At 38.5% G+C, this 27,998-nt stretch overlaps 1 protein-coding gene across 2 annotated transcripts; it reads left to right on the top strand.

Annotated features, from left to right (window-relative positions):
* The first annotated feature begins 17 nt into the window (after nt 1-17).
* On the top strand, nt 18-27,998 carry NAD-ME2 (NAD-dependent malic enzyme 2). Of its 2 annotated transcripts, none has more exons than XM_008798529.4 (19): nt 18-472; nt 2,351-2,447; nt 5,321-5,439; nt 5,541-5,708; nt 13,017-13,145; nt 13,465-13,525; nt 18,111-18,214; nt 18,297-18,380; nt 18,494-18,600; nt 18,741-18,846; nt 20,595-20,708; nt 20,957-21,022; nt 23,623-23,695; nt 23,802-23,888; nt 23,978-24,032; nt 24,115-24,186; nt 26,467-26,529; nt 27,452-27,566; nt 27,695-27,998. In XM_008798529.4, the coding sequence occupies exons 1-19, from the start codon at nt 347-349 to the stop codon at nt 27,764-27,766; spliced, it is 1,818 nt and encodes a 605-aa protein (XP_008796751.3). In that variant the 5' UTR covers nt 18-346; the 3' UTR covers nt 27,767-27,998. The 2 variants fall into 2 exon arrangements, with proteins under 2 accessions (XP_008796751.3, XP_088573798.1); XM_088717672.1 differs by having other exon boundaries at nt 222-472; nt 5,321-5,461.

Raw genomic sequence — 27,998 nt, 5'->3', positions numbered from 1 at the left:
CAAAATGTTCCGCACTTATTCCGCTCCAAAATTGTCTCGCGTCTCGGCTGAGAGCTCTAATCCGCACCTTCCGATGTCTCGCGCGCGAATCTTGATCTCGCAAACGATCATGATCCATCCAATTAGTGAAGCAACGTGAGGAGCAACTTACCTTACGCCGTTCCGCGAGTCTGTCCACCGATGCTTTTCTTCAAGTTCGGCTCCTCGTCGCCGCTGCCACTACCTCTCAGTCGGTGAGAGAGAAGAAAAGAGAGGGAGAGAGAAAGAAGGCTTCGCTCAATACCTTCTCCTCTTCTCTGATCGGATCTTGGATAGATTGTATATAAAATCCGATCGGAGGATCTAAATGTGGAATCTTGCTCGCGCGGCATGGAATCTGAGGCAGACGCGGCGGCTGTCGGCATCCATCCCCGGCCCCTGTATCGTCCACAAGCGCGGAACTGATATCCTCCACGATCCGTGGTTCAATAAGGTTTGATTCGATTTATTTTCCCCCTTTTTTAGTGAATTTTACGGTTTTCTTGGGCATTCTTTTTTGTTGGATTTGAGTGGTTTTGTTGGAGTATGCCGATTTTTTCAAAGATCTGTTAAGCTGAGTTTTAAATTTCGAGTTGTTTGTAAAATAATGAAGCTAAATGGGTTTTTATAGGGGCTTATGTAGATTTCATGTGTTTGGGTTTAATAAGAGAAGGTGGGGATTTCACAAGATTGTCGGTTACCCACTATTTTGTTTAATAATGTAGTTTTTGAGCTTATATAATGATGATCATGTTTTTTGCGTGCTAGATTATTAACAAATGGCTGATATGTACCCGGGGAAAATGAAAATTATGTACAGTTCCGACCTAGGAGGCATGAGCTGTGATTGGTTATGGTAAACTTTTCTTGTTAAGGGCGTGTTGGCGTTGCTTCTGTAAAAGAAAAAGACAAGGAGAAGCTGGAAGCTAGGTCTCCTTGCTTCTCCAAGAGCTGTTTTTTTTTCGGATTTTTTTCTCCTTGTAGAAGCACTATTTAGATGATGCTGCAAAATTAAATCTTTTCGAAAAATGTTTTTTACTTCAAATTCACAAAAGAACTTTTTTAAGCAACACCAAAACATAAATGAATTGGCTGGGGGCATGAAAAGGATTTTTTTTTCTCTTTTTCCTCGTATCTTGGTGTAGTTACTGCGAAGCAGCTAGAAAAGTAGTTTGCCTGTGCCAGATGTATGCGTACGGTTTAATTTTTCTGCAACTTACATAAGTCTTTGTCTATTAAGAACCAACATGTTCGTACTGCATTGGTCATCATATCTAAACTCAGAGTCTCTGTGCTGTAAAATATTCAATATCCTCATACTACCCATTCTCTTGAGTATGTTTTTTGTCCAGAGGTCTGCAACATTATGGTATAGATCAGTATTATCAGTGGGTTGTCAAGGTGGCTACATTTTTCCCTTTTTTTTAGAACAAAAATATCTCTGTTCTCTGCTGAAAATTGAAGACTAAATCTTCTGTTTAATGGAAGGAGCCCTTTATTGTATTTGAACCACTGACTTCCACCATAAATGGGAAAATTAGTTTTGTTTTGTGCTTAAGTGTTTTAGTTGATTGTGAGTATAGTGATGGGCTATCATGCTGGGCTTTATCAGCCAGCTACAATCATGATTTCTTGGGTAGTACAATGTCTAATGGAGCTAATTGGTTGCCACATGTATGAACTAGCCTTTTTATGCACTTCTAATAAATTCCTGTATGACAAGAAGAATCTTAAGGAATTTTTAACATGCTGTTAAAGTTGTTTGGTTGCCTAGACTATGCATTAAATGTTTAATACAGCCTATTTTATCATGCATATTAAAGAGAAGATAGAATAATATAGGTCATTGGTAACCTGATCTCAATTTTTCTGAGGGTCTTGATTCTTTTTCTTTTAAAAACAACTTGCAACTACATGCTAGCACTGTTTGTAATGATCATGCCCAATTGTATTCTAACTACTTATCAATAATGAAGGAACTATCGGTCTTTAACTGTTAGGTCATGCTAACACTTGGAGCCACCTTTGCCTCTTAGTATTATACTAAGAATTGATTTTTGTGTGAGAGTAGCTTGAATCTTACTTTATTAGGAAAATGCTTATCTTTTTATTGATAACTATTTCTATCATTATATTTTATTATAATTAAGTAGGTAATTATCGTGAATATTTTCTTAACATTTCATTTTATTGGACACTTGGTTTTAGTAATTTCTATAGAAGACTAGTTTTTAAACTTCATGCTTTATTATAATTGTCAAAGTTGTCTTGTAATTCTATTTGCAAGATCTAATTGTATCAATCTTCTTATTTAAGTTTTTTTTTGATGTAGGATACTGGTTTCCCTTTGACAGAAAGGGACCGGCTTGGACTCCGAGGCCTCCTACCACCTCGTGTTATATCATTCGAGCAGCAATATGAACGTTTTAGTGAGTTTGATGGTTTTTATAGAAGCAGTGTAGTGGCTATTAATGTCCAATTTTGTGCTTTAACTTGTGTCTCGGTTTTTCTTGCGTCCAATAAATGTGTTCAAAACTTGGAAAGAGATTAACTGTCTGCAGGAATTGCTAAGAAACACATGCAATGTTCTTCCTGTTGATCCAGATCCACTCCAAAATCAATTAAAAGAAAAAAAATACTTATAGGTTTCTGTTGTCCGCACAATGTGGATTTTCACATTTAATAGATTTTGTTTATGTTCAGATAGGTGCAAGCTCAGAGTTTGTTTTTAATTTTTATATCCGGACATATGTTTCTTCTGTATGTTACAGAGAGAAATTAAAAAAACATCAGCTGCTTTATGTCAACAATTAAAATACTGGACATTCCGTGTATGGAAACTAAACAAAATATTAGACATTCTAGGTCAACTGAGTAATCAGAGATGTTTATCTTTCAGCCTGGAAAATTTTGTGCGGACACACCTGCAGACGTATTCGTTTATTTTTTGGGATTTAATTCATCAAAATAACCTGAGAAACTGAAGTTATCTAGATTTATTTTGTAACTGAAGTTAAGATTTCATGGTGCATAAACTCTAAGCGCACAAAACTTATTTCTATTTTTGGCTAAACCAAGCTTATAATGAAATGCATTGAATTCTCGATTCATTTCTTCCATCTGGTGGTTTCAGGGTATGTGACAGAATAAAAGTATCTAGATTCTAGACACATAGTTTAATCGTTAGATGAGATTCCTAGTAACTTGCAGATTCTTTTGCTTTTTAATGAAGTGTCATTGAAGACTTATATTTGCTATATGCATTTATGCTGCAAAGGCTGATATTAGAAAGCGTTAGAAAGCCTACACCGACTTTCAGGACTTTTTTGTTAATTACATCTGATGAAGTCAGTTTTCATGTTTTTCTTTTTTCTAAATGGCGCGTAGCAATTCCAGAACTTATTTAAGTAAAAACCATTCTTTAAGACAAGGGAGGGGGACAACCTGCTTGACCTTCTAAGCTTGTACCTAATAAGATATAATAAAGATCCACATAAAATAATAAAGGTCTCGAGAGGGACCAGTAATGGAATCATCTGAGTCAAAAAGGCAGGTTAGCTGAAGCTTATAATATATTTTAGTCTAAAACACAAGTTGCCAACACATAAGTAAGATCAAAGGACCTAGTTGATTCTCCATCTCACCATAATTCTTACATTGCCTGATGCAACCAGGTCCTTTCAGCCAGCATTTTCCATCTTCTTGTTCTTAAGACCTTGTTCATTGCATTAATGAATGCTAATGTATCCCCAAATTTTCAAGGATCTTGATTTTTTGATTCTTTCTATTCCCATTGGCACATGTCAGTCATCAAATCTTGCCAAGTCAACCTTTATGCTAACAGTGTACAAAATGATGATACACTTGCCAATATGCAATTCAGCAAAAGGTGGCCTAATTTCTCTAACATGCTTAGATGTGACATGCAATATGACAATACTTGCCAACAGTCGGGTTATTGCGATTTGTTGGCATGTACCATTATGAACAAGGTTTGTTGTGCCAGTACTGGGCACCGTACTGGTTGTCTGGCGGCATGAGCTGGTACGGGCCCGCGTCGAGCCGGTATCGACACAAGAGACCGTGGGAGAGAGGAAAAGAGAGAGAGCGAGCAGGGGAGGGAGGGAGAGGGAGGGAGAGGAAGGCCGGCGGAGGGACGATGGAGGCCGATGCTGGTGCATATGGCGGAGGCCGCGGTCGGATTCCTGTTTCGTTCGAAAATTTTGCGGTTTTTAAGTGAAGTCGGCAAGCGATTTACTGATTTCACTTAAAAATCGCAAAATTTTTAGCGGCCGGATCCGTATTTCGAACGAAACAGGGGTCCGGCCGCGGCCTCCGCCATCTGCACTAGAGTTGGCCTCCGACGGCCTCCCTTCCTCTCCCCCTCCCTTCCCCTCCCTTCTCCGCTCGCTCTCTCTTTTCTTCTCTTTCCTTCTCCTTCTCCTCCTCCGGCGACGATGTCTCGGTTTCTTTGCCGGAACCATCTCGGTCCATTGTCGATATGGCTCGGGATGCCCCGAACCAGGTTGTTTAGGACGGTTCCGCTGACCTTATTTATAAAAGTATTTCACAATGGTTTAGGCTAATATGAAGTTATAGAAGCCGTTAGGCATACTGTCCTTACAAATGTTGGCATTGCATATCCACTAGTAGAATACAATACAATATGATACTTAGCCTATTTTGAGCTATCCTATGCCATGTGTGTTTCATATTTGATTATACCCTTTGTGCTACTCATGTCTTTTTTCCTTCCATGAAATTAGTTAGACAATGCACCTAGCTCAAAAAGGAGTAAAATTTGCTAACCTGAAAGCCACTAATTCAAGATAGAAGAAGAGTATGGAAAGCTTATTAAACACACATGCTCACTCAAGATCCTGTTTGAATAATGATCCAAATTTGTTCTCTTGCATCTTTAAAAATCTTGACAATGTAAACATTTTTATGCTCTAACAGGCAAAACTGGAATACATTTGGGGCTAGATTTATCTAACAAGATTTATTCCCTGGATGATTTAAATCCCAGTTGTATCTTCTGTGTTTAAAAAAGATATATATGAAGCCAGTAACTTGAGCATAATCACTTTGGTTTCCATTGACAATGTCCTTTTGCTTCCTTTGATGGTTATCTCTTCATTGATATTGCTATTAAATTATCAGCTCATATTGCCAATTTATCCATTACATTTAAAACATGATTTTTTACTATGCTTTTTTCTGGTAAAAGTTTGCTTGATAATTATTGTAGTAAGCATTTCAAAAGTTCAAAATTTTACCATATTGCTTTCTTTTCCATTAGTGAATTCATATCACTCATTGGAGCATAACACTCGAGGTTCACCTCAATCTGCTGTATCTTTAGCAAAGTGGAGGATCCTGAACAGATTGCATGACCGAAATGAAACATTGTACTATAGGGTGAGCTTGTTGCTTTGTAGAGGCAAGTCATTACATAAATTATCGCCATAAGCTGTTGTTTTAAAAAGTTGAAAGGAGTTCTAACTATCTGGTCTCCCCAGGTCCTAATTGATAATATTAAAGATTTTGCTCCAATCATATACACTCCAACCGTGGGTTTAGTGTGTCAGAATTATGGAGGCTTGTTTAGACGTCCGCGTGGAATGTATTTCAGTGCGAAGGATAAAGGAGAGATGATGTCTATGATCTATAATTGGCCATCTCACCAGGTATCTTTAATTATCCTAAAGAGCTTATAATTGGTCATCTAACCAGGTGCCTTGGGATATGCTAAACAAATATTTAAATGGTCAAATAGCTTATACAAATTTTTTTCTTGGTACTAGAGATTGTTTAATATTTTCGGATATTTGTTGAATTATTCTTTGATATTTGATGCAAGTTGCTTTTGCCTTCAAGAAATTTGAGCAAAATCCACATTGAGAAATCAATAGAATGTCTAGACAGCATTAAAGCAGAAGAGTGGTTTTAAAACATAATTTTCTTTTAAGTTTTTGATGCATATACCTTTCTCAGAAACGGAGCCAGGGAAACCATTTCCTTCGAACTTGTGGAGGGACTTTGTGATGGTTGAGAAAAGGAAAAAGAGGAAGGCATTGGGGGAAATTTTAGTTGATAATCCTTCACATGCACAATGACTGCAATATTGACTTTTGTTGGTCATAGGCAAAACATAACTGATAAACCCTTTTGCATCTTCTTTCAGCTATTATAATTTAGAAAAGCACAGGAATTCGTTTATTAGTTTTAGGTTTGTTTAGTCAAGAATAACTGTCTATTTGCATTAATATCTTTTTTAAGATGAGGTTTCTCATAAGTTTCTAGTATCCTCTGCTATGATAGTTGAGGTAAGAGATCAATCAAAGTCTCCTTTCATTGTGCTGGTCCATATTTAAGTTGTAAGCGTCTAGTTAGCTTATTCTAGACAACCACATCAACAGGGAGCCACCTCCTTAATTCCCAGTATAGAATAGAAAGATGTGGGACCTTTATCTGACATAAAATAAGGTGGAAAACAGAAATAGGATAAAACGAGGAAAATATTCAAAAGAGAGAAGAAAGGAGAAAGAGGAAAAGATAAAGAAGAAAGAAAAGGGAAAAATCCTAAAAGAGGAAAAGTTACAGAAAGAAAAGAAAATTAGGTGACCAGCTGTTAATAGGGAGAAGCGAATATGGCCACCAGAGACAGTTCTTTTTTTTTTTGGCTCCTCCTTTCATCCTTTTTTATCTTATTTTCTTTTCTTTTTCTTTTATGATTAAAAGATTGTTGGGAATGCAGGAAGTGATACCTAGCCAGGTTCCTAGAGTTTGTTGCCCAACCTACCCCCCTCCCCCCGCTCTTCAAAAAAATAATAATAATAAAAAAAAAATTAATAGTTAAAGGGTAAATTCTAAAAAAGTAATTATAATCCTCAGATAGAAATATAGAAAGTCAATAGGAAGTATCGGCTTAGCGGTATTCAATACTAATTCATAAATTGATTCCATCATTCGTGCTTAAACATGATGCAATATATTAAGTTGGGTGCCCGGATGGTGCTTCTTAGGCACCTGCCGTTTTAAATATTTTTTTCTTCTCTCCCTTCTCCTTTGGTCTCATCTTCTTCTTCCTTTCTCTCTCTCTCTCTCTGTGTCTATCCATCCTCAATTTTTTGTGCCAAATAGAGGTTCTTCATCCCTTTTACTGTCTGCAGATTTGAGAAGAGGTGTGTCTTACAACACTTACAACCTACAATGAACCATTCCCGAAATAGAAAGTAAACTTAAAACCACCTACTGTTTTTAGTTTTCAAATCGTTTCTTAGTTCTGTTTCCTTGGATTAAAATTGAAATGAACTTGAAAATGCTCTCTGTCCACCAAAGGTCCCTAAAATGGCTACGGGCACATAGTTTAGTAACTGACTAGGCCAAAACTAGCAAATAAACTACATGCTCAAAATTTTGTTCTGAATCCTTGCTGAATTTTCTTCTGAAACAGAAACTTTTACAATCTTATAAAATCCTATGTTACAAACCTTGTAGGCATCTCTTTCATCTTGAAGGCCTGGAATTACGTTCATTTGCAGATGTTTTCATAAAGTGGAAAATCTGTAATGTTGGCCAGCCTAATACATGGTTTAGTTCTGTGCTTAGGGGTGTGTTGTCTGTCAAAAGAGCCTTAGGAGATGAAAATATAGCGGATGTATCTTGATCATTGAGGTTTTCATTGGCTGCTGGAACTCAGTTTCTCATACATCTCCAACAATGCTAACTGAAAATATCTTATCACTTGACACTCATGTTACTAATATGAACCTTCCCTTTCTTCCACAAGCATTCGGTATCTATGCTGAACCTGCCAATATTGGAAGAGAATTTGCCTGCCTCATGCGATCTGGACAGGAGCAGCTTTCTATACACATTTATTTTGGAACCCTGTCCATCTAACTACTTGAGGCATATTCAATTGCTGTCAGAAAATATCAAGTGGTCAATACATGGGTCCAATGGCGAATAAGGTTATCAACTAATTTCCACAAATCGCTGACTCAGTTGTTTAAGTCACTGGGTTTCGGTACCAGTGATCTGGGTTCAGGCACCAGTGATGATGCCGCACAAATGCGGAAAAAGAGGAGGAGAAGGAAGAACAAGAGAGGAAGAAGGAAGAAGAGGTTCTAGAGACACAGGAAGAAGAGAAGGGGAGGAGGAGGAGGAAGAATAAGATCTGGGGGAAAAGAAATTCTTAATCATTCATTAAACCCTAATCATGAAAATAGTTCCCTATATATAGGGCCCAAATACACAACTTGCATAAACCCCCCTTACACAGAAATAAATCCTAATGAACCCACAAATAACACAAATAAGCCCTAAAATGCAAATAAGCCCAGAAATAAAATAAACCACAAATAAACCCTAGAATGCAAATAAGCCCAAAAATAAAATAATAAAATAAATATGCAAATAAACGAGTCTGGCTCAATCCGGGGGCTCAGGATCATCTGGATGAAGGGCTCTGATGTCCCCATCAACTCCTCCCGGGTGAGAAAAACTCGACCCCGTCGAGTACAGGTCTGGCCGGCTGTCGTACTGCTCCAGAAGATCGGGGTCAATGCGCTGCAACTGTGCTTTGGAAATCCACGTCACATCAGACTTTGGTCGACCTTTCCACCGAACAAGGTAACGTTGGTAACCACCGTTCCTGCTTGAAATAACCTGCTCATCCAATATATGTTCTATTTGTTCTCTGCGTGCATGAAATTTGGGAGGTGGTGGCTCAACAGCAGGTAATAGGGCAGGGTGTCCAACATGGGCAGGTATAGCAATAAAGGGGTCAGAAGGCAGGAATATTATCTTTTTGTATGGGACTAAATCTTCAATATTAAATGTCGCACTAATCCCATAGTCATCAGGAAGATCCACAACATATGCATTCGAACTGGTTTTCTTTAAGATTTTGAACTGTTCTGCACTACAAATTTGCAATTTCTTAAACGTTTCCGAAGAAAGTCGTTCAAACCTAATTCTTATCATGATGTAATCTCTTTCACTTAACTCATTATAACGTCTGTGTAAATCAGCAAAGGATTTATATTTTAAGTTATTAAAGTGACTACAATTGCTGATTTCTCGATGCAATGAATGTGGATGTGATACAATTGATTGTGCAGACTCAAAGACTCTATACTGATGAGACATGAAAAACAGGTCTATGGGTTGCCTAGGTTTGTAATCATGCACTACTTCGAATGGACTCATACCTATGGACTTGTTAACCGAACTATTACATGCAAACTCAACTGTCGGTAACATTAAATTCCAGGTCCTAGCATATGCATTCGGTCTGAGCCTATGATGTAGAAGGTTGGGCAGAGATGCTCCGGGAACTAGATCGATTGCGCGTTGGATATCATGCATTGGAGAAAGTGCATCCGGAAGATCATCAGGGAGTGCATCATGAAACTCCTCTAGAAGGGAAACTACTACCGGGGAATGTTCAAGGTTGGACTCCGCATGGGTAACTTTAGCTACAAGTGCCAATTCAGATGATTGGCTCTCAATATCTGTCACTACCTCTTCCACAGTTGTGATGTGAAGTGGCTTGGTTGTACTTAGATCACTAGTCTCCCTTTGGGAATCATTTTGGACAAAGTCTAATTCTGTAAGTTCGTCTTCAAAGTCTTCTTCATAGTCTTCTATATTTGGTTCATAGACTTCTTCGACATATTCGGCCTCTTGGTTCCTAACTTCTGGTTCAGTAATCGAGTAGGTTTTAGTGGAACATTGGGGCGCTATGTGGCCGAATTGTTGACACCTAGAGTATTGGGTTTGGTGCCTAGGAGAGTGGGGAAGGACTACAGGTGGTGCGACCAAACTGATTTTAGGTTGGGCTGTAACAGGGGTTGGCGATTTAGGGGTCCTAGAATTTTGCACGAGCTCACGGATCTCTTGTCTGAATTCCTTGTATCCAGCCCGTATGGCAACGATCTGTTCCTTGATAGACCTCAAAATGTCGGAATTCATGGTAGCTACAGGGGTTTTAGGTTGACTGAGATAGTACTCCATATCACTACAGGTTGGCATGCAATGATGACACTGGGTGATGATGTGAAATGCAGTGTCTCTAATGAAACCTTAATAACTATAATGTAGGACCAAAGTTGATGCTGGACAACCTACTAATGCAATCTGTTATGACTTCAGAAATCAGCAAGTCTTCACAATAATAACTTAAAATTTAAATGTTGCTGATTTTTACTTCGGTTATTCAGAATTAAGGATTAAGATTATTCAATTTAAGAAGTTAGATTGCAATCAAGTAGTACAGTTGTTCTGATCCTAAATCAATATGATCGAAGAATGTTGAGAAGCATCCAGTTGTTAGGGTGTGCTAATTTAATATTTAGATTTTAACAGGGCAAATAGGATGGGTTTGAAAGTAGGGGTTCTATGTTCTGAATTTTGACAACAATATAAATTTTCAAGTATATGGCTATCATGCAAGAGAACTAGAACATAATTAAATGAACAAATCCAAGAAAAATGGAAACCTATCACCTGTGGCGGATGCAGTCAACCAGAATGGTGCGTTCGAGGTCTGGGGCGACTATCAGAAGCGAAGTGCAGCTGATGGGCTTGAAAAGGGAGGAGGGAGGGGGTGGTGTGGCCCCCTGGAGAAGAAAAGGCCCGTTGAAAGGGGCTCTGCAGTGGCTCGGCCTGCTGACTTGGGCTCGTGAGAGAGAGTCGGGGCAGGCTCCTGCTGCGTGGGCCTGGGGTCGGCCCGTGTTGACTTTAGAAGGAGGGTGGGAGGCGCGTGGGATCGGCCAGATAGGAAGGGGTTTGAGGGGAAGAGGGGCGGCGGAAGGTGACAGGGGTTCGAGATGGGGACGGCCGGCGGCGGAGCAGAGGAGGCGGCAGGCAGGTGGCGGCGGTCTGGTGCAGCGGCAAACGGAGGGCAAGCCGGAGGCGGCGAGGGGCTTTGGTGGAGGGGACGGCGATGGGAGTTCGGAAGGTTGCGGCGAGGCGGAGGCAGCAGTGGGCGGCGTGCGATCGGAGAAGAAGCGGTGGGGGTGGCGAAGGCGGCCAGGCGGAGCGGCGTGGTGGAAAAAATGCTCGGACCGGCGGTTGCGAGGGCGGCAAGACGAAGGCGGCGCTGCGGTGGAACGGCGACGGCGGTCGCGGCAAGGACGGGCGGCGCTGTGGACGGCCGCGGTGACGAAGGCGGACGAAGGCGGTGGCAAGGCGGCGAGGCGGGCGGCGACGGCGGACGAAGGCGGTGGCGAGGGTGCTCACGGTGAGGAAGATGAACAGGTACCTTTTTTTTTTTCCTTTTTTTTTTTCTTTTTTTTTTTTTACTTTTTTTTAACTCAGACCCGTTAGGATTCGGGTTAACGGGTTTGACCCGATCCGATACCCTTTACGGACCCGTCACGTGTGGGTCACGTGAAATTTTTTTTTTTTTTTTTTTTTTTTTGGACCCGGGTTACGGGTTGTGGGTTAACGGGTTGAGAACTCCCCGTTACCCTGATTCTTTCTTCAACCTCCCGACGGATTCGGGAGGGCGTCGATCTTCGCGGCGGCGGCTGCGGGCCGGGACAGGGATCACGACGGCGGCTCCACGACCTGCGGCGGCGGCGAGATCACGGCCACGGCTTCGTGGCCTGCGGCGAAGGTCGGCGGCGGTCCCCTCTATGGACCCGATGCAGGCGGTTGGCGGCAGACGCGGGCGACCCGGGTTGCAGCGGCGGAGGGAGGCGTTAGGGCGGCGACGGAGAAGGAGAGCGGTGTCCCACTTCTGGATCTGGCCACGGACGGTGGCCACAGGGGTCGCGGCCGAGAGCTTCCTCCGTCAGGACGGTTGCCGCGCGGTTGATATCAGGACGGCGGGCTTCCGTGGGGTCACGGCGACCTCCGGCAGCGAGTCGAAGCGGCGGCGCTGGTGTTGTCGTCGGTGAGGGATGGAAGCGGTGGCCGCGATCGCGGTGACGGGTGGTCACGGGAACAGGGAACCTGCAAAGGTTTGTTTTTTTTTTTTTTTTTTTTTTGGAAGGCTTGATGATGGAAGCGGGTGGTAGTGGGCAGTGGGAAGTCAAAGGAGAAAGGCGGAGGCGGAGGCGGTGGGGTGAAGCTGTGCAGCGGGCGTGGGGGTGACTATTCAAATGGCAGCAAAGAAGAAAGGCGCTGTGTAGGATCTGGGGCTTTGGCACAGGGGTAAAGCCGAGGCTCTGATACCAAGTTGATGCCGCACAAATGCGGAAAAAGAGGAGGAGAAGGAAGAACAAGAGAGGAAGAAGGAAGAAGAGGTTCTAGAGACACAGGAAGAAGAGAAGGGGAGGAGGAGGAGGAAGAATAAGATCTGGGGGAAAAGAAATTCTTAATCATTCATTAAACCCTAATCATGAAAATAGTTCCCTATATATAGGGCCCAAATACACAACTTGCATAAACCCCCCTTACACAGAAATAAATCCTAATGAACCCACAAATAACACAAATAAGCCCTAAAATGCAAATAAGCCCAGAAATAAAATAAACCACAAATAAACCCTAGAATGCAAATAAGCCCAAAAATAAAATAATAAAATAAATATGCAAATAAACGAGTCTGGCTCAATCCGGGGGCTCAGGATCATCTGGATGAAGGGCTCTGATGTCCCCATCAAGTGAGCTGGGTTCAAATCCCACCTCACCCAATATTCTCTGGACTTCTTCCTGTTCTAGTTCTCAAAAAAATATATTAAAATTCTCTCTTCTATAATTTCAATGACACCAAGTAAATATGGTCCATATTTTCATGCCACATTAGACAGTTGATCATATTCAGACCACTGTCAGCTTGTGTCAAAGAAACCATTTGTTGCAATCCCTTATTTAGAGAACATTCTCAGAAACCAAGAATTGAAGCAAAAAATTTACTTTTTGACCAATTTTGTTGCTATGGACTTCTTTTTTCCCCTAGTATTTTCCAGTAATGCTTTCCATTTTAGTGTTCAAACTTTTATGTGCCTCCTCATGTGATCATCCTCTATTGACCTCAGGTAGACATGATAGTGCTGACAGATGGGAGCCGTATTCTGGGCCTTGGTGACCTTGGTGTTCAGGGTATAGGAATACCAATTGGAAAACTTGACATGTATGTAGCAGCTGCCGGCATTAATCCACAAAGAGTAAGTTTTCATTGGAAGCTTGCTTCATCTGTCTGAAGGGTCACTGAATCTCCAGATTTTTGTGGCTTTGATTTTGAGCATGCATATGCTGACCAGGACTGAAGTTTCATGGTTCTAATCTGTCTCTCCAAGTAGAAGAATGGAAACCCCTACTAGTTAATTCATTTTGTCCCTATTTCCATGTTGGTCTCGGTGATAAACTAATGCCACTGGTTCTACTTATTGTAATCTAACCTTCGTCATCCATATTGAAATTGTGGGAAATTAGTATTTTCCTTCATTTCTCCTGTTGCCTGATCAATTTTATGATTTCCTGCAGATACTTCCTGTTATGCTTGATGTTGGAACCAACAATCAAAAGCTTCTTGAAGATGATCTTTGTGCGTAAGAGTACCAACACTCCTGTTTGAAGATTATAAAACATGAGGATAAAACTATAATTTTTACATCTTGTAGTTAATAACTGCATGTATGAACTTGTAAGGCTTCCTGGAAGAGAGTCCATATATATATAGAGGAATGGAACAAAAAGAAGTGGAAATACAGCAAGATATTACCATATGAGACAGATTACATAATCTAGGTGGTAGATACACAGATAAGCAGGAAAGAATGTTACTTGAGGTGTTGTATAAAATATGTTTGGTGCGAGGTGTAGGTTGGAACGGTTCATGGGTGCTTCCATAGGGATCAACCGAGTCAGTTGGTATGGGCTTGTAGTGAACCCAAAATACTCCCCAACAATATCATAATTTTGGAGAAAAGCCCAAGAAATGACATCTGCTCAGTTTGATTTTTAAATAAATGTTGAGTAGGGGCTGATTAATGACCCTAATAAAAAAATATACTTACAATTGAATTTACAATATTATTTTTGAGCAAATATTATTAAAAATTTTGGAAGAAATAGTTTTCTGGAAAATACATGTGCATGTTCAGAAATTGAAAATTATATGCTAACTCAAATTCACATTTAAAACTTTAGTTTAGGTGAATTTGGGTTCAATGAAAATATACACCTGGGATAGCATAAATTTAGAATCACTCGATTGAAACACATGGGTTCAGGTTAAATTTTGAATTGCGTTTCTCTTGCCAGTCTATAAAAGCTTCTTTAATTGGAAGTTCTATTAGTGTTTTAAAGGAATAACCAATGTTTTAAAAGAGCAGCTGTGGTATATGGGTGGTCCAGGAACTGCATAACGATATGCATTATGTGGGACGCACATGCAGGTCTATATGCAGCTAGTATTATATTAAATACGATAATAATAAAAGAAATATTTTTTTTTAAATTACAGCAATATTAATAACAACACCTTGTAGCAATTAGTGCTTGCTCCTAAGTATTTAGTTCTCATTAGAACTAGTTATAGCATAATTAATTATATTGATATTATCAATATACATGTGCCCAACTCTGCTTGAAATCCGTTTCCAATCTAACCATTAGCTTGGACCTGCCTTGTTTCCACGGGTTTGCCCAGGAGTGGCGACATAAGTTGTAACATAATGCTAGAAGGGCCATATATACAGTCGCACAATAATAAATAGGATGTATATGGCAGCTGCATAATGCTATTCTGCTGCATGATCGTCTTCTTGGCAACCCAATCATCTATAGTTGTTAGGAGACCACATAAGCTTATGCAACTGCATATGGGATCTCATGTATGATATTTTAAAACACTAAGAATTACTCATTATCTAGGATATAATACATTGATATCCAATCATGGCTTGTCTACTTTTCATTTTACTATGTGATTTGCCAACAATTATAGTGTACTTTGGCAATTTAATGTATCTTTCTGTACCAACACATTGCTAGGGTGTAAAACTATGCATAGTTATGTTTAATAGTACATTGCATAGTAATCAACCAGCATATGTGTCTTGATATTTTATTGTATGGTGTTATTTGTTGGTTCTAGTTGTTACTGTTTATTTGCATAAAGCAACACTTAAGGGCCTTATTGGCAGAAGTTTAGAAAAGTTCTAATTGAAAATAAATCCGATGTATGCATATCTATCTGCCCCATCTTACATGTGCTAGATTGCTAGTGAATTTGGCTGCATGCCTGTGGCATGCCAAGTACTTCCATGACCAACAAACCTCACATTATTTGGTCACAAATTTTCACTTTTTCTCTCTGATTGCAGCAAATGGGTGCCACAGAAATTGTTACCTCTTAGTAATCCTATGTGAGATCGATTGTTTCTATTGTAGTTCTGACTCATAGTTTGCGAAGAAATTTTTATGTCATCCCATGTTTGTCGGTTGTTTGTGAAGACTAAGATTTGAAAACCCGGCTGTACCATGGTATATACCACCCTTTGCCACTCCGTACCATGGTACATACCGCTGTAGATATTATGCTGTACCATCCTGTATCAACAAACCATGTATAGATACAGGGGCACACCACTGTACATATCATACCAATCAAGACCAGTACGCACCATCATTTTCCAAACCCCTGGAAGACTTACTATTGTAACCATTATTTCCAATGCAAAATAAGACCAGATTTAGCCCACTAACAAATAAATACAGCAGGCCGTATAATGAATACAGTAAAAACTTGATGCTAATCGACAGGTGAAGCTTTGAACATTTGGCATGCCAAATATGGAGAATTACATACCGCAGAAGACTAAGATTTGAAAATCCGTTTGTGAAGACTAAGATTTGAAAAACCGGCAGTACCATGGTATGTACCACCCATTGCCACTCCGTACCATGGTATGTACTGCTGTAGATATTATGCTGTACCATCCTGTATCAGCAAACCATGTATAGATATAGGGGCACATCACTGTACATATCATACCAATACAAGACCAGTACTTACCATCATTTTCCAAACCTCCTGAAGACTTACTATTGTAACTATTATTTCCAATGCGAAATAAGACCAGATTTAGCCCACTAACAAATAAATACAGCAGGCCGTATAATGAATACAGTAAAAACTTGATGCTAATCAGCAGGTGAAACTTTGAACACTTGGCATGCCAAAAATGGAGAATTACATATATAATTAATGATTTCCAACCAGGCCTTAAATTTATGCCCAAAAATATTTGGAGAGTGAAATAGCTGTAGTAAGGAACTCTTTTATTAATTGAGCACTTATTTCACTCATCATGTGTTATTTGCAGATTGCATAAAATTTATATGTTGATCCCTGTTCAGATCAACTTGATATATGTTGCAAGTCCTGATAGTTTTTTTGATACAGAAAATCCCGATAGTTACTTTCTTAATGTTAAGTGTTTATGTTCTCGGGCAATAGTCCAATTCTGAGTTCTCTTTATACGAATGTTGCCACAGTTGCGATGCATTTGAGCACTAAATTGAAAATTGTAATTACTAGTGTTAGCAGCTGAATCAGGGATAAGTATAACTTCATATCACAGTTATTCTTGTTGCTGTAGTTAGAATTAAGCTTTTTTATCAAGAACCCAAGTATTTATCTATCTTTGAAGAGTCAGGAATTTTGTTGAAGAACAAATGTTGGGAGATTAAAGTTATGACCTGAAAAATTAAGCACATAATGATATTATTAAGAAAATAATCTGACTAAGAGAAAAAGAAAGGAAAACGTAAGCTTGAAGTGTAATCTATGTGGAGCAACTAGAAGACAATTTATGGCTAAGGTATGCCCTAAATGAGAGCTTTGAGACTTCGATACTCCATACTACATTTTAGGAGTGCACATTGACATGTGGATCAATTTCTTTCTATATATCTCAGCACAACAGTGCAGAGCAATTTGCTTCCTAGGCCATGCATGCCTGTCCACCTAGGTGGAGTTCACTGCCATAGGTCAATCCACTATCAGTTGTGCAATTTTTATTTTAAAAAAAACTGGCAACAAATTGCCAAGTAAATTGACAACTTTAAAGGGGAAAAATTGTTTGATAATTACAAATGCAACTTTTTTTTTTAAAAAAACTTTTTTGATAATCTCCTTATTATTTTCCCAAGATGTCTGATAATAGTAGGGTCAGGGCTGCAAAAGGATTGGATTGACCTGCTTCTGCTTCTGATCCAAAAATGACTGGAAAATAATCTGGCCCAATCAAAATTGATGTTATTTGGAGGAGGCTTGGATAGAGAATATGACCAGTTTCATAAATGGTTTAAATTTAGATCATTAGGTAATCTGATTGGATCATCTGAATCTGAACTGACCGAAAACTAGAACCCCTATATCACTCACCCTCTTTCAATATAAGAGAATAATTTGCTTTTCATGACTTTAATGTAGTTAGTCACCAATTTGTGTTGTTGATTATATGCTTGTCAATTTAATTTTATGTAATGGGTTGTTGATGATGCTTAGGTGTTACATAATAGTTATATATCTTAAACCTGATCTGACCCAGATTTTGAAATGGGTTGGCTTTGTTTCAATTTTTTTTGTCAGATTCAATTATGAATTGGATTTGGGGTGTGCCATTCTCTGGTCCAACCCTGCCCCCTGGTAGCCCTAAGTAGGATGCTGTAAAAGAACCTATCTGTAATGTAATCATTATGTGTGTATTTATGTTCGCAGCCCTTGTTAGAATGCTCATAGCCCCAAGTAAGATATTGCCATATTACATTCTTTTGCTGGAATAAACTATTCAACTTCTTATTTTCCTAAGAATTTTTCTGAGTCAATAGTAAATCTTATTAGCTAAGATTTATAAGACCAGACACGGATTGGTGCTTCACTCAAGAGAACTTTTTAGAGTTATTTCTGGAGTTCACAAAGTTCCTATTGCCAAGGAAAAAACTTATTCTTCAAAATTGCTGCATCCTATCATCACATAATGTCAACAAGTGTTATCTGACACTAAGTATTGTTGACTCACACTTTTTTATATAAATCTACTGGATGCATTATGTATTATTTATAATAAAATGAGTCTCATATACGAATTTTGATTTCCTGCCCATGATTATCTCCTTAGATTTAGGACTACGACAACCTAGGCTTGAAGGAGATGAATATTTATCCATTGTTGATGAATTCATGGAAGCTGCATTTGCACGTTGGCCAAAGGCAGTTGTGCAGGTACCAGTGCTTATAAAAGGATATATTTTATGTGCCATATTTAATTATGGATTATTGCATGATAAGAATGTAAACCTTTCAGTTTGAAGACTTCCAAATGAAGTGGGCATTTGAAACTCTGCAGCGATATCGTAAAAAATTTTGCATGTTTAATGATGACATACAGGTTATATCTCCATAACTCTCAGTTTGTTATCTTTTGTAATTCTGAAATGTTAGTCTTAAGAGCTTAGGTACATCAATCAAATATTCATTCCAATGCTCTAATTTAATTAACAGGGAACAGCTGGTGTTGCACTAGCTGGATTACTTGGAGCTGTAAGAGCACAAGGTCGACCTTTGAAGGACTTTGTAAAGCAGAAGATTGTAGTAGTTGGAGCTGGAAGGTACCTTAACTAGATTGTATGCTTCTTTATGAAGTATGTAACATGTAATGTGGATTCTAATGTTTGCCTGGAGCTTTTGGAGTTTGCATGTATGACAGGGTTCTTGCTCTGCATTTTCTAATTCTTCTTTCTTTATCCAGTGCAGGGATAGGGGTGCTCAGCATGTTAAAACAGGCTGCTGCAAGAATGCTTGGAAGCAGTGAAAATATGGAGGCAAACAATCAGTTCTGGCTGCTTGATAAAGATGTGTGGTCCTATTCTTGTGGCTATTTCTTTAACTTTGATCTGGTTTTTGATTTAATACTCTGCTTTACAACAGTATTCATCAATATTCAAGATACTTCCAATTCAGTAGGCATTTACCATGTGAAATAGGAATTACTCTTCCAATATGTTTCTTCTGGATGTATCATCATTCCCCACATAAACAAAAGACTAAGCTACTGAGTGCCAGTTACTATGGTTTTATCTCAAAATGGTTTTGTTCCGAGCCACCGGTACGGTTTACCATTGAAAACAGCTCGCTGTCGGAGCTGGAGAAAGAGAAGAGAAAGAGAGAGCGAGCGGGGGAGGGAGGGAGAACAAGCGGCGGCGGACGCGGGGGGTGGGGAGCGGCGGAGGCTGCGGCCGCGTCCCCTATTTTGAACCGACTTCACTTAAAAAATTTCAAATTTTTTAGCCGTGGCCGCGTCCTTGGCCTCCACCGCCCCCCTGCGGTCCTCCGCCGGTGTTTGCCCCCCCCCCCCCCCCCCCAAGGCCTCTGCCGGCCCCCGTAGCCCTTCGCTGGCGTCCGCTGCCACTTGTTGTCCCTCCTCCCTCCCCCGCTCGCTCTCTCTTTCTCTTCTCCTTCTCCGGCTTCGGCATTTTCCTCTCTTGGTATGGGCCCGGCGTGGCCCGTATCAACTCGTTCTGCCGGAAAACTAGTATGGTGCCCGGTATCGGTTCCTCCGACCTTGATATATACTTATAAATCTTTGATTGACTTCGAAAATAGAGAGTAATTTATTCATATCCAACTGCTAGGTGTGCTGAATGTTTAATTCTTGCATTATTTGATGTATTGTTTTTTGATCTAACTATTGCAAAATCCACAATGACACGTATAAACCTACAACCGCACCTAACCTTATTCTGTTTTTGTACTATGTGCTCATCTTCCTCTGCTTCTTTGTTATACTGCAAAGAAAAGTTTTCCTAGTTAGAAATGCTTGACATTCAGGAATTTCATAGCACATCTTTATCTTCTTTATACTGTCCTTTCTCCTTCAGTCATGAACTCTGGGATGATAGCCATGTTTCTCCAAAGGATTTTGAATATAACAAATGCCTACTATTTTACCTGGCATATAAAATTGTGCATATGACAGTTTATGATCATATAATTGGCATTTGAGCAATATGACTTATCCAAATCTCTTTATATTGTATTCGAGGAGGTTATCAGGTACATCTATACTATAGTATAACACAAACTCTCTCGGATGTCTGTTGGATGCCCAAGAATAAGAGTCAAAGGGAAGAAAAAATTCAAAAAGGAAAGAAAGGTGTTTTGGACTTTTACTAGGAAACCAGTAATTAGAAGAGTCCAAGAGAAGAAAAAAATCGAAAAGAAAAAAAAAGGTGTACTGGACTTTAAGTAGCAGTCCAATCATCGTGAGTATCATGAGTTACCTGAATCTCATTACAAATACACTCGTTTAGTAAATATGTCCTCCACATACAATCTCAATAGATAAATATCCAAGAGTACCTAAACTAAAATGGGGAGTATGTTTATCGTAATTACAATTTATCTTGATTGATGGATTATGGATCAAATGCTCCTGATTAAGTAAACCATGTGCATTGCTTGTGTGATGATCTAATTATGTTAAATATCTAATGTTCTGTGATGTCAAAATTGACTCCTTTCAGTTATGGCTACATTCCTTGTAAGATATGGTAAGGGCAGGCATAAGAAAATATAGCTTTAACATATGCCTTGGCCACTGTAGGGTCTTATCACGAAAGATAGAAAGGACATTGATCCTGCAGCTGCTCCGTTTGCTCGAGGCTTTGGTCCAGGAGAGGTTGAGGGCCTTCGAGAGGGGGCTACTCTCCTAGAAGTGGTAAGTGCTTGATTTTTTTTTTCCCTTTTAAACTTCGTTTAACTTGATCTTGCCAAGTCTTGTCATCTTTAAATGTATAATAATGACCAAAAAAATTCACTACCTGTCAACAGCTAAAATAGAGACTTCACTGTTGTATAAAATCTCCTTACATACATTAATTATGATATCATGCCAAAGTATGCATCTAATGCTCTTATTTGCATTGCAAGAATAAGTTATAATGGTCATATATCAATATTCATCAGGTTGAAAAAGTGAAGCCGCAAGTAATTTTAGGATTGTCTGGAGTTGGAGGTATCTTTAATGAGGAGGTAAGTTGAGCATATCATTACTATTCACAATGAGGAGGTAAGTAGGAGGTATCTTTATTTCGCATGTTTTGCTACAAAAAATGGAAACTAAATTTCAGAATGCTGTACGACAACCTTAGCTTTTCTTGATTCATTGGGTGCTTATTAAAATCTAAGAGAAGCTGGTTACCTTAGAGCTCATAGTAACTTACTTTACCATGAGTTTGCTTTGGATTGTTTTCTGTTACAAGGGCAGTTTACTACAACACTAGTGGTGAAGAGATAGAGCTTTGAGATGAGTCTTGGGCTCCTTCACATATCATAAGGATCTGTTTTCTTGGGGGTTTGAGGATTGGGTTGGAGGCAGTATGCATATGCACAAATGCACAGACAGATAAAGACTCATCACAGCATAAAATTAATAAAATAATATTTTAAAGATAAGCAATAATTGTAATGATAGTAGGTTGCTGTTATGATGAAAGATCTAGAAAATAAAGCTACTTATCCAAATCACAATTTGTTAATTAAAACATTATTTCCAATTATTATGGAATAAAACATATTTTGTATCTAGAAATATTTGAATAGAAGGGTAAAGTTGGCATTTTCTCTAAGAAAGGCGCATGCTGGTGTAATCAGTGTACCATGTCCAAGTAGATCTTTTCACAAACATCCCTTGCCTTTTAATTATGCTTTCAAGTTTCAGTTATATTAATTCAATGCTACTTCAGCCAGTTTCCTATCTTATCTATATAGCCCAAATTTTAGTTTGGCCCATTATCAATTCCATGTTTTAGAGAGTGATGTGCTCCATTGATTTGAAACCCTAAGTTTGACAATAAGGTACTCCAAAGGTGGTTTGATCTTGATGTTCTTATCAAACATAGGCAACCTAGATTTTTCCTTTCAGACTGCTAATAATTGTGAAATATGATTCAACTTTATGAGATGTAAGGTTCGCCGTACTGGTACTAGACCCTATACTGATGCCGCACTAGATAGGCGTACCGACTGTTGGTACGGTACAGTATTGTACGTGATACACTAAGTGTACCGACATTAGCGTACCAGTATCGATACCCACCGATATCAGTACAGGACGTCCGGTACCGACCGGTACAGCATGCCATGATGGGATGCATGAATTCATGAAGTTTTTTAATAGGGCTACAGATGGTCCAAGCTGCGCTTGGGCTCGGCCGACTGCATCTTGGTTTGGGCTTGTTGAAATCAAAAAATGAGCTGAAATATAATAGTTTGTCAAGCTTGCCTTATAAACGAGCATGCCGAGCCTGAAGAGGGGTGGATGACAAAAACTAAACGAAGCTCATATATTAGCCGAGCCTGAATATGATATGTCAAGCTCAGCTCAAGCTCAATCCAAGTTCGAGGAGCTTCCTTGTGTGCCTAACCGGGCTCGAGCAGCCTGAATACTTGGCTTGGACAGATTGTTTGTACCCCTATCTTTTAGCAAGATATTGCAAAATAACATTCTAAAAACCAATCAATGACAACAGATGTGAAGTTATTCTTCCTAGCAGCCCCAGGTAATCCAAATGTAGAAAGAATTATGAAATTTTCATAGGGCTTACCCAGAGTTAACAAAGGATTCCATGCATTCCAAGAGTGCCCCCTGAATGATGTCATTACCTACATTGACCCACATTGAATACAATGTGACTCTTTTAGATGTAGATTCATGTATCACGAAATAGGAACTTAATATGGATAAATAAAAAATGTTCTGGAATGGCAACAATCACATGATATCCACTCCCAAATATGAGAGATATGGATGAAATAAGATATTGGTCTGTGATATGCGCCTAGGATTAAATTTACTCTTTTAACAATGTGAACCACTTAGCATCATGTTTTCTCAGAATTTCAATAAGAATTAAGGTAACAAATTCCTCATCACTACAATTTGGCATGTTTGCTCTGGGATTACTTCATGAGAGTCATCACATTTACCTACAGACCCACGTAAAACTCAGCAATATTAGAATAGAAGCACTTAAGTTGAATCTTCCTTCAGCTCCGAGAATCAAGTTAAATGGACTTTTCTTCATCTGCTTAATGCTTTTGAAACTGAAATTGCTAAAATGATGATACAAGTCTATGGAACCATCACATCTACCTAATGTTTTGTTTGCTCACAAGGCCTTCAATGCTGGTTGACAACGTGACATACTTGACTCAGCTGAAGCTGTAACTCCTGATGTCATCAAAATAAACATCCTCATCATGGATAAAGGATTCTAGGACTTAATTTATGATCTGTAAGTTCTGAGGACTTGACAAACAAAATTGCATGAGTGGTCACTCAGTATCGAGAAAATTAGTCTTATGATCTTTCCCAGTCGATATTTTTACTTTTAAATCTGAAAGCATATTTTCTATTATCAATCTTTCAGAATGTACTGCACCATTCAACCTATAGGCTTGTTATCAACTCTTGGCCCGCACATTATCCATGTAATGTTGTTAGACTGCACATTGCACAGATACTATGCGGCCAACATTGTAGTCAATTCATGATGGAGTTTCCTTGCGAATCAATTGATGCAGTTAATAAAATGATTAATAAATATCTTATTTAAATACTTTTCTGCCAGGTGCTTAAGGCTATGAGAGAATCTGATTCCTCACGCCCTGCAATATTTGCTATGTCAAATCCTACAATGAATGGTTGTCTTTCTCAAGTCTGACTACTTCGTTAAGAAGCACTGTGATAATAAATTCTTTTTATGTTATGAGTCTGAAGACTTACCTTCTCTGTGTTTTTGTGTAACAGCTGAATGCACTGCTGAGGATGCATTCAACTATGCTGGAGAAAATGTAATATTTGCTAGTGGAAGCCCTTTTGAAAATGTTACTTTGGGTTAGCACTTCACTTTTTTCTTCATCTTCAGACTGCATGACTGTGCGGATAATGTTTAAATGCTTATTTTTTCGTGTATCTGTAATCAGGAAATGGGAAGATAGGATATGCCAACCAAGCAAATAACATGTATTTATTTCCTGGGTATGTATTGGTCTTTCTTGTATAATTAACTGTCATAAAAATTGTCAATATGGTTCTACTGATGCAAGTTTTACATGTTTAGAATTGGTTTAGGAGCTCTTCTTTCAGGTGCTCGCCATATTTCAGATGGCATGCTTCAAGCTGCAGCTGAATGGTATGCTGTGATTGATCAGAAAGTTTAAGACTAATCTTCTTTCCAAATTTGATAGAAAGCTCAAAATCTTCACTTGTCCACTGGTAAGACACCCTAGTCCAGTGGTGAGGGGGGCTAGGTTTGAATCCTTGCTGGGGCAGCTAGTATCACAGAAATAGTTGTATACTACAATAGAGGCAGTGCGCATGCTAGAAACAAGATGAAATGTTGGGATATGTGATTTAACTTAAACTCTGTTGGAACTCTGGAAAAGGAAATGCTACAACTAAGATGAAAATCTGCAATATCCAAAATAATCCTTGCTAGCCAACTAATGACTAACTCCTTTAACATCTTATATTATATGATATTATAATCTTACTTTATTGCTATAATATCAAATAAAGAGTTGAGACATGTTTCATCCTCCTGAGAATTTGTTTATCATAGCATAAGAAATATTAATAATGTGATAGATGGATGACAGACTTGGTCTTGGGTCGAACAACAAGAATTGTTTTGTCCAGTTTAGCAAGACTCATGTCTTCCGTCTTTTTAAAGGAAAAAGGGACTGTTTTGAGATTGGGCTTGAAAAGAGGGACTGATATGTCAAAATCCCTATCTCAAATAATGAATTCTGTTGAGGATGAGAAACAGATAGGATGAAACAATTTGAAAAGAATGAGCTCCAAATTATCCACTCATATAAGGCCTATTATAAAAAAGTCAATCAGGTTTCATCAAGTTTTCATTGTCAATTAGGTTTAGTGATTCAAAATTGTTTCTTTACTCTCAGTACTGAGCAAGTTATCGATTGGGTGCAGTTATTGGTGGCAATTGAGAGCTACCTAATTTATCTATGGTGGCAATCCACAATTGTGCCACCGCTGCTCCCCTCCCCCTCTGTTGTATATCCTCTTCATCCCTATATTATTTACTCCTTTATTAATGAATGAAAATTTCATTGGAGAAGAAAAAGAAAAATAAAAGACAGGTTAAGTGGTGTGAGAAAGAAATCATGTAGGGATGATATAGCATAATAGTAAGATCATGTAGAAATCATCTGTATGATATCGCATAATTCCCAAACAACTTGATGAGTCACTATGAGGGATGACAAATAAGACTAACTTTACAAATAAAGATTTGGGAGAGAGCATGGAGGAAAGATGGAAAAGAGGTAGGAAAAGAGAGGTTGAATATCAAATCAGATTGTCCTTTGTTGGTCCCGTGGTAGGACATGGCTGGAATACAAAGTTTAAGTGGAATTCATTCACCAGCTGGATTGGTGCTGTCTGAAATGAGATCACCAGAACATTGTATGATGCCCTTGATATGAGAAATCAAACTCTTCCTCATTTGTTCTAGAATGCATGAATGCTTCAAACTGCATGCTGTGTCCATATCTAATAAATATTGGAAACTAACATTTGCTGATATGGCTAGGGTAAGTTCTGGGTACTTGTTTTTAGAAATGTATTTTTTAAAGTTAAAAACAGCTTTGAATATTACCTGGTACATTCAGGAGACTGTGAATAGCCCAGCAATAAGGAGGGCTTTCCTTTTTCTTTCTTTGATTAAAGTTGACCTTTTGATGATGGATAATTAAATTTAGGGTCTATCATTTTCTTGTTATTAATTGCAGCATGAATTGTTGTCTATCTATTTGAATGATGACAAAATAAAGTTTGTGGATGTTGACGTCATTGCTTGGAGCATGAACTATGTTATTATAATAACTACTGATGCCTTATGGATATGCTGTATCTGCATCCCATATCTGTGCCCAAAGTCGAATGTCTTGTTCAACTTTGACAAATTTTCGAGCAAATAACTACTTTTTGCATTTTGACATTGCTCTGTTGACTGTGTCTGGTAAAGATATTGACGTGAGGAGGGGATGGGAACTTAAGTATAGAAATTAGCAGTAGATGAGCATCTTAAGCAATCGTTTTGATTGCTCCCCCTTCTTTGGGAAATTTTTTAAAGAAATAAATGAAATTAAGCAGTAAGGTAAAAATGACCCATTCTCCACTTGTAAAAGACAGTATTCCTTACAATAAACACCAACTGAATAAACGAGGTTGATGTGCAATCATGTGATTTATATATTTTGCACATCTAATATCTTCAAGGTTATTATTTGGTTTGATGCATACTCATACTTAAATCGTGCAATTTACCATAAAAGTTATTGAGTTCTGGCATTTATATTATTTACCCCAATTTATATCTAGAATTCAGTTTACTTATTCTGCTCTGGCATTTTCTGAAGTTTCTAACGTAAATGTTGTTGGGCAGTCTTGCATCATACATCACGGATGAAGATATCCAAAAAGGAATCCTCTTCCCTTCTATATCTAGGTAATTCTCTTAATGTCATGAGAAGCTTTGCTGTCACAACTACTACTGTTGTGGTTTTTTTTTTCCTTTTTCCAATCCATTTTCTTTCTTTCTATTTTATTTAGTTGACACAGAAAATCTTTGAACTTTTATGATTAGATAATGTTGTTATGTATCATGTAAATAGCAACCTGGAATACATTACCTGCAGACCGTCCATTTGAAATTATATATATATAATAGGAACATTCTTTTATTAGCTTGACAAAACAGAACTACATAACCTATATTTTTTGGTTAGATAAAATACCAACAAAAGCAAAAAAATCAACTGATATACGCATTCCATTTAGTAGGATAAAAAGCCGCTGTATATTAAAATCAACTGATACATGTATGTGTAACATACAATGATAGCTTGGATGGATCACCGGTTTCAAAAGGGAACTTTATTGATAGAGGTTTTGGTTGTTAAGCATTTAGTTTGAGCAAGAGCTCCAACTTCATCTTCATTCATGATATGAAAATCTTGAGCAAGTTGATTGGCAGTATCCCAATTTCTTAAAGATTGTACAATTTTTTCCCTCTTCTGATCTTCAAGAATTCTTCCTTTTGGCTCCCTTTTATCAGCCCATTAACTTTTACTCAGCTTTCTGGTTACGCTGCATGCTATCCATGTGTTGCATGCCTGTGCATTAATCATGGAGCTGAATAAGGAATTCTGCTTGAAATCAGATGTCAAATGACATAACTGAGCCTAAATTATCACACTTTAAGCTGTACAAAGCAATATATTTTCTTTTTTTTAATAGATAAAAGGCCAATATTGTAGTTTATTCCAGCAGAGAAATACGTGTCTGCAATAAATTATCACACCTTTAATTTGTAAAGAGTAACATATAAAAGCCAGTGTAGAAGTTTAAAAATTGAGCACACCATGCAGGATAAGGCATATCACAACACAAGTTGGAGCTGCTGTTGTTCATGCAGCTGTTGCTGAAGATCTTGCTGAAGGACATGGTGATGTAGGTCTTAAAGAGCTGGCACACATGTCAAAGGTATTACAAAAATATGCTTTTTCTATTTTAATATTTTTATTTAGTTGATTACAAGAACAAGACTGACCAGAAAATTTTGACTCTCAGTCAAGATGGTCAAGTAAATTTCCCTTTCTAATTTGTTTCAGGAGGAGATAGCGAAGTTTGTATCTCGCAACATGTGGTACCCTATCTATAGCCCTCTTGTTCAAGAGAAATGAAGCGGGCATTTTTATGAGATTTGACAATCCCTATTCAAATGATTTTTTCTCTTTTTTGGTTTCTGCCTCTCATTTTTCTTAGTATACCTTGAATAGGGCTTTGGGAGGCAAGTTCTGAAAGATGCTATGATCTAAATAAATTTTGTTACTTGTTATCTTATAACATGATCTGGAGTTTGTCAATTATGTTACATTAGACACATCTTATGGAACTCGTTCTGTTTATGAGAAA

Source organism: Phoenix dactylifera, chromosome 3, assembly GCF_051530095.1.
Source record: "Phoenix dactylifera cultivar Ajwa chromosome 3, Ajwa_hap1_PhDact_Kaust_v1.1, whole genome shotgun sequence".
In the NCBI taxonomy this organism is placed as follows: domain Eukaryota; kingdom Viridiplantae; phylum Streptophyta; class Magnoliopsida; order Arecales; family Arecaceae; genus Phoenix; species Phoenix dactylifera.
Note: the sequence above shows the minus strand (reverse complement) of the source record. Positions and strands in the feature narration are given on the sequence as shown.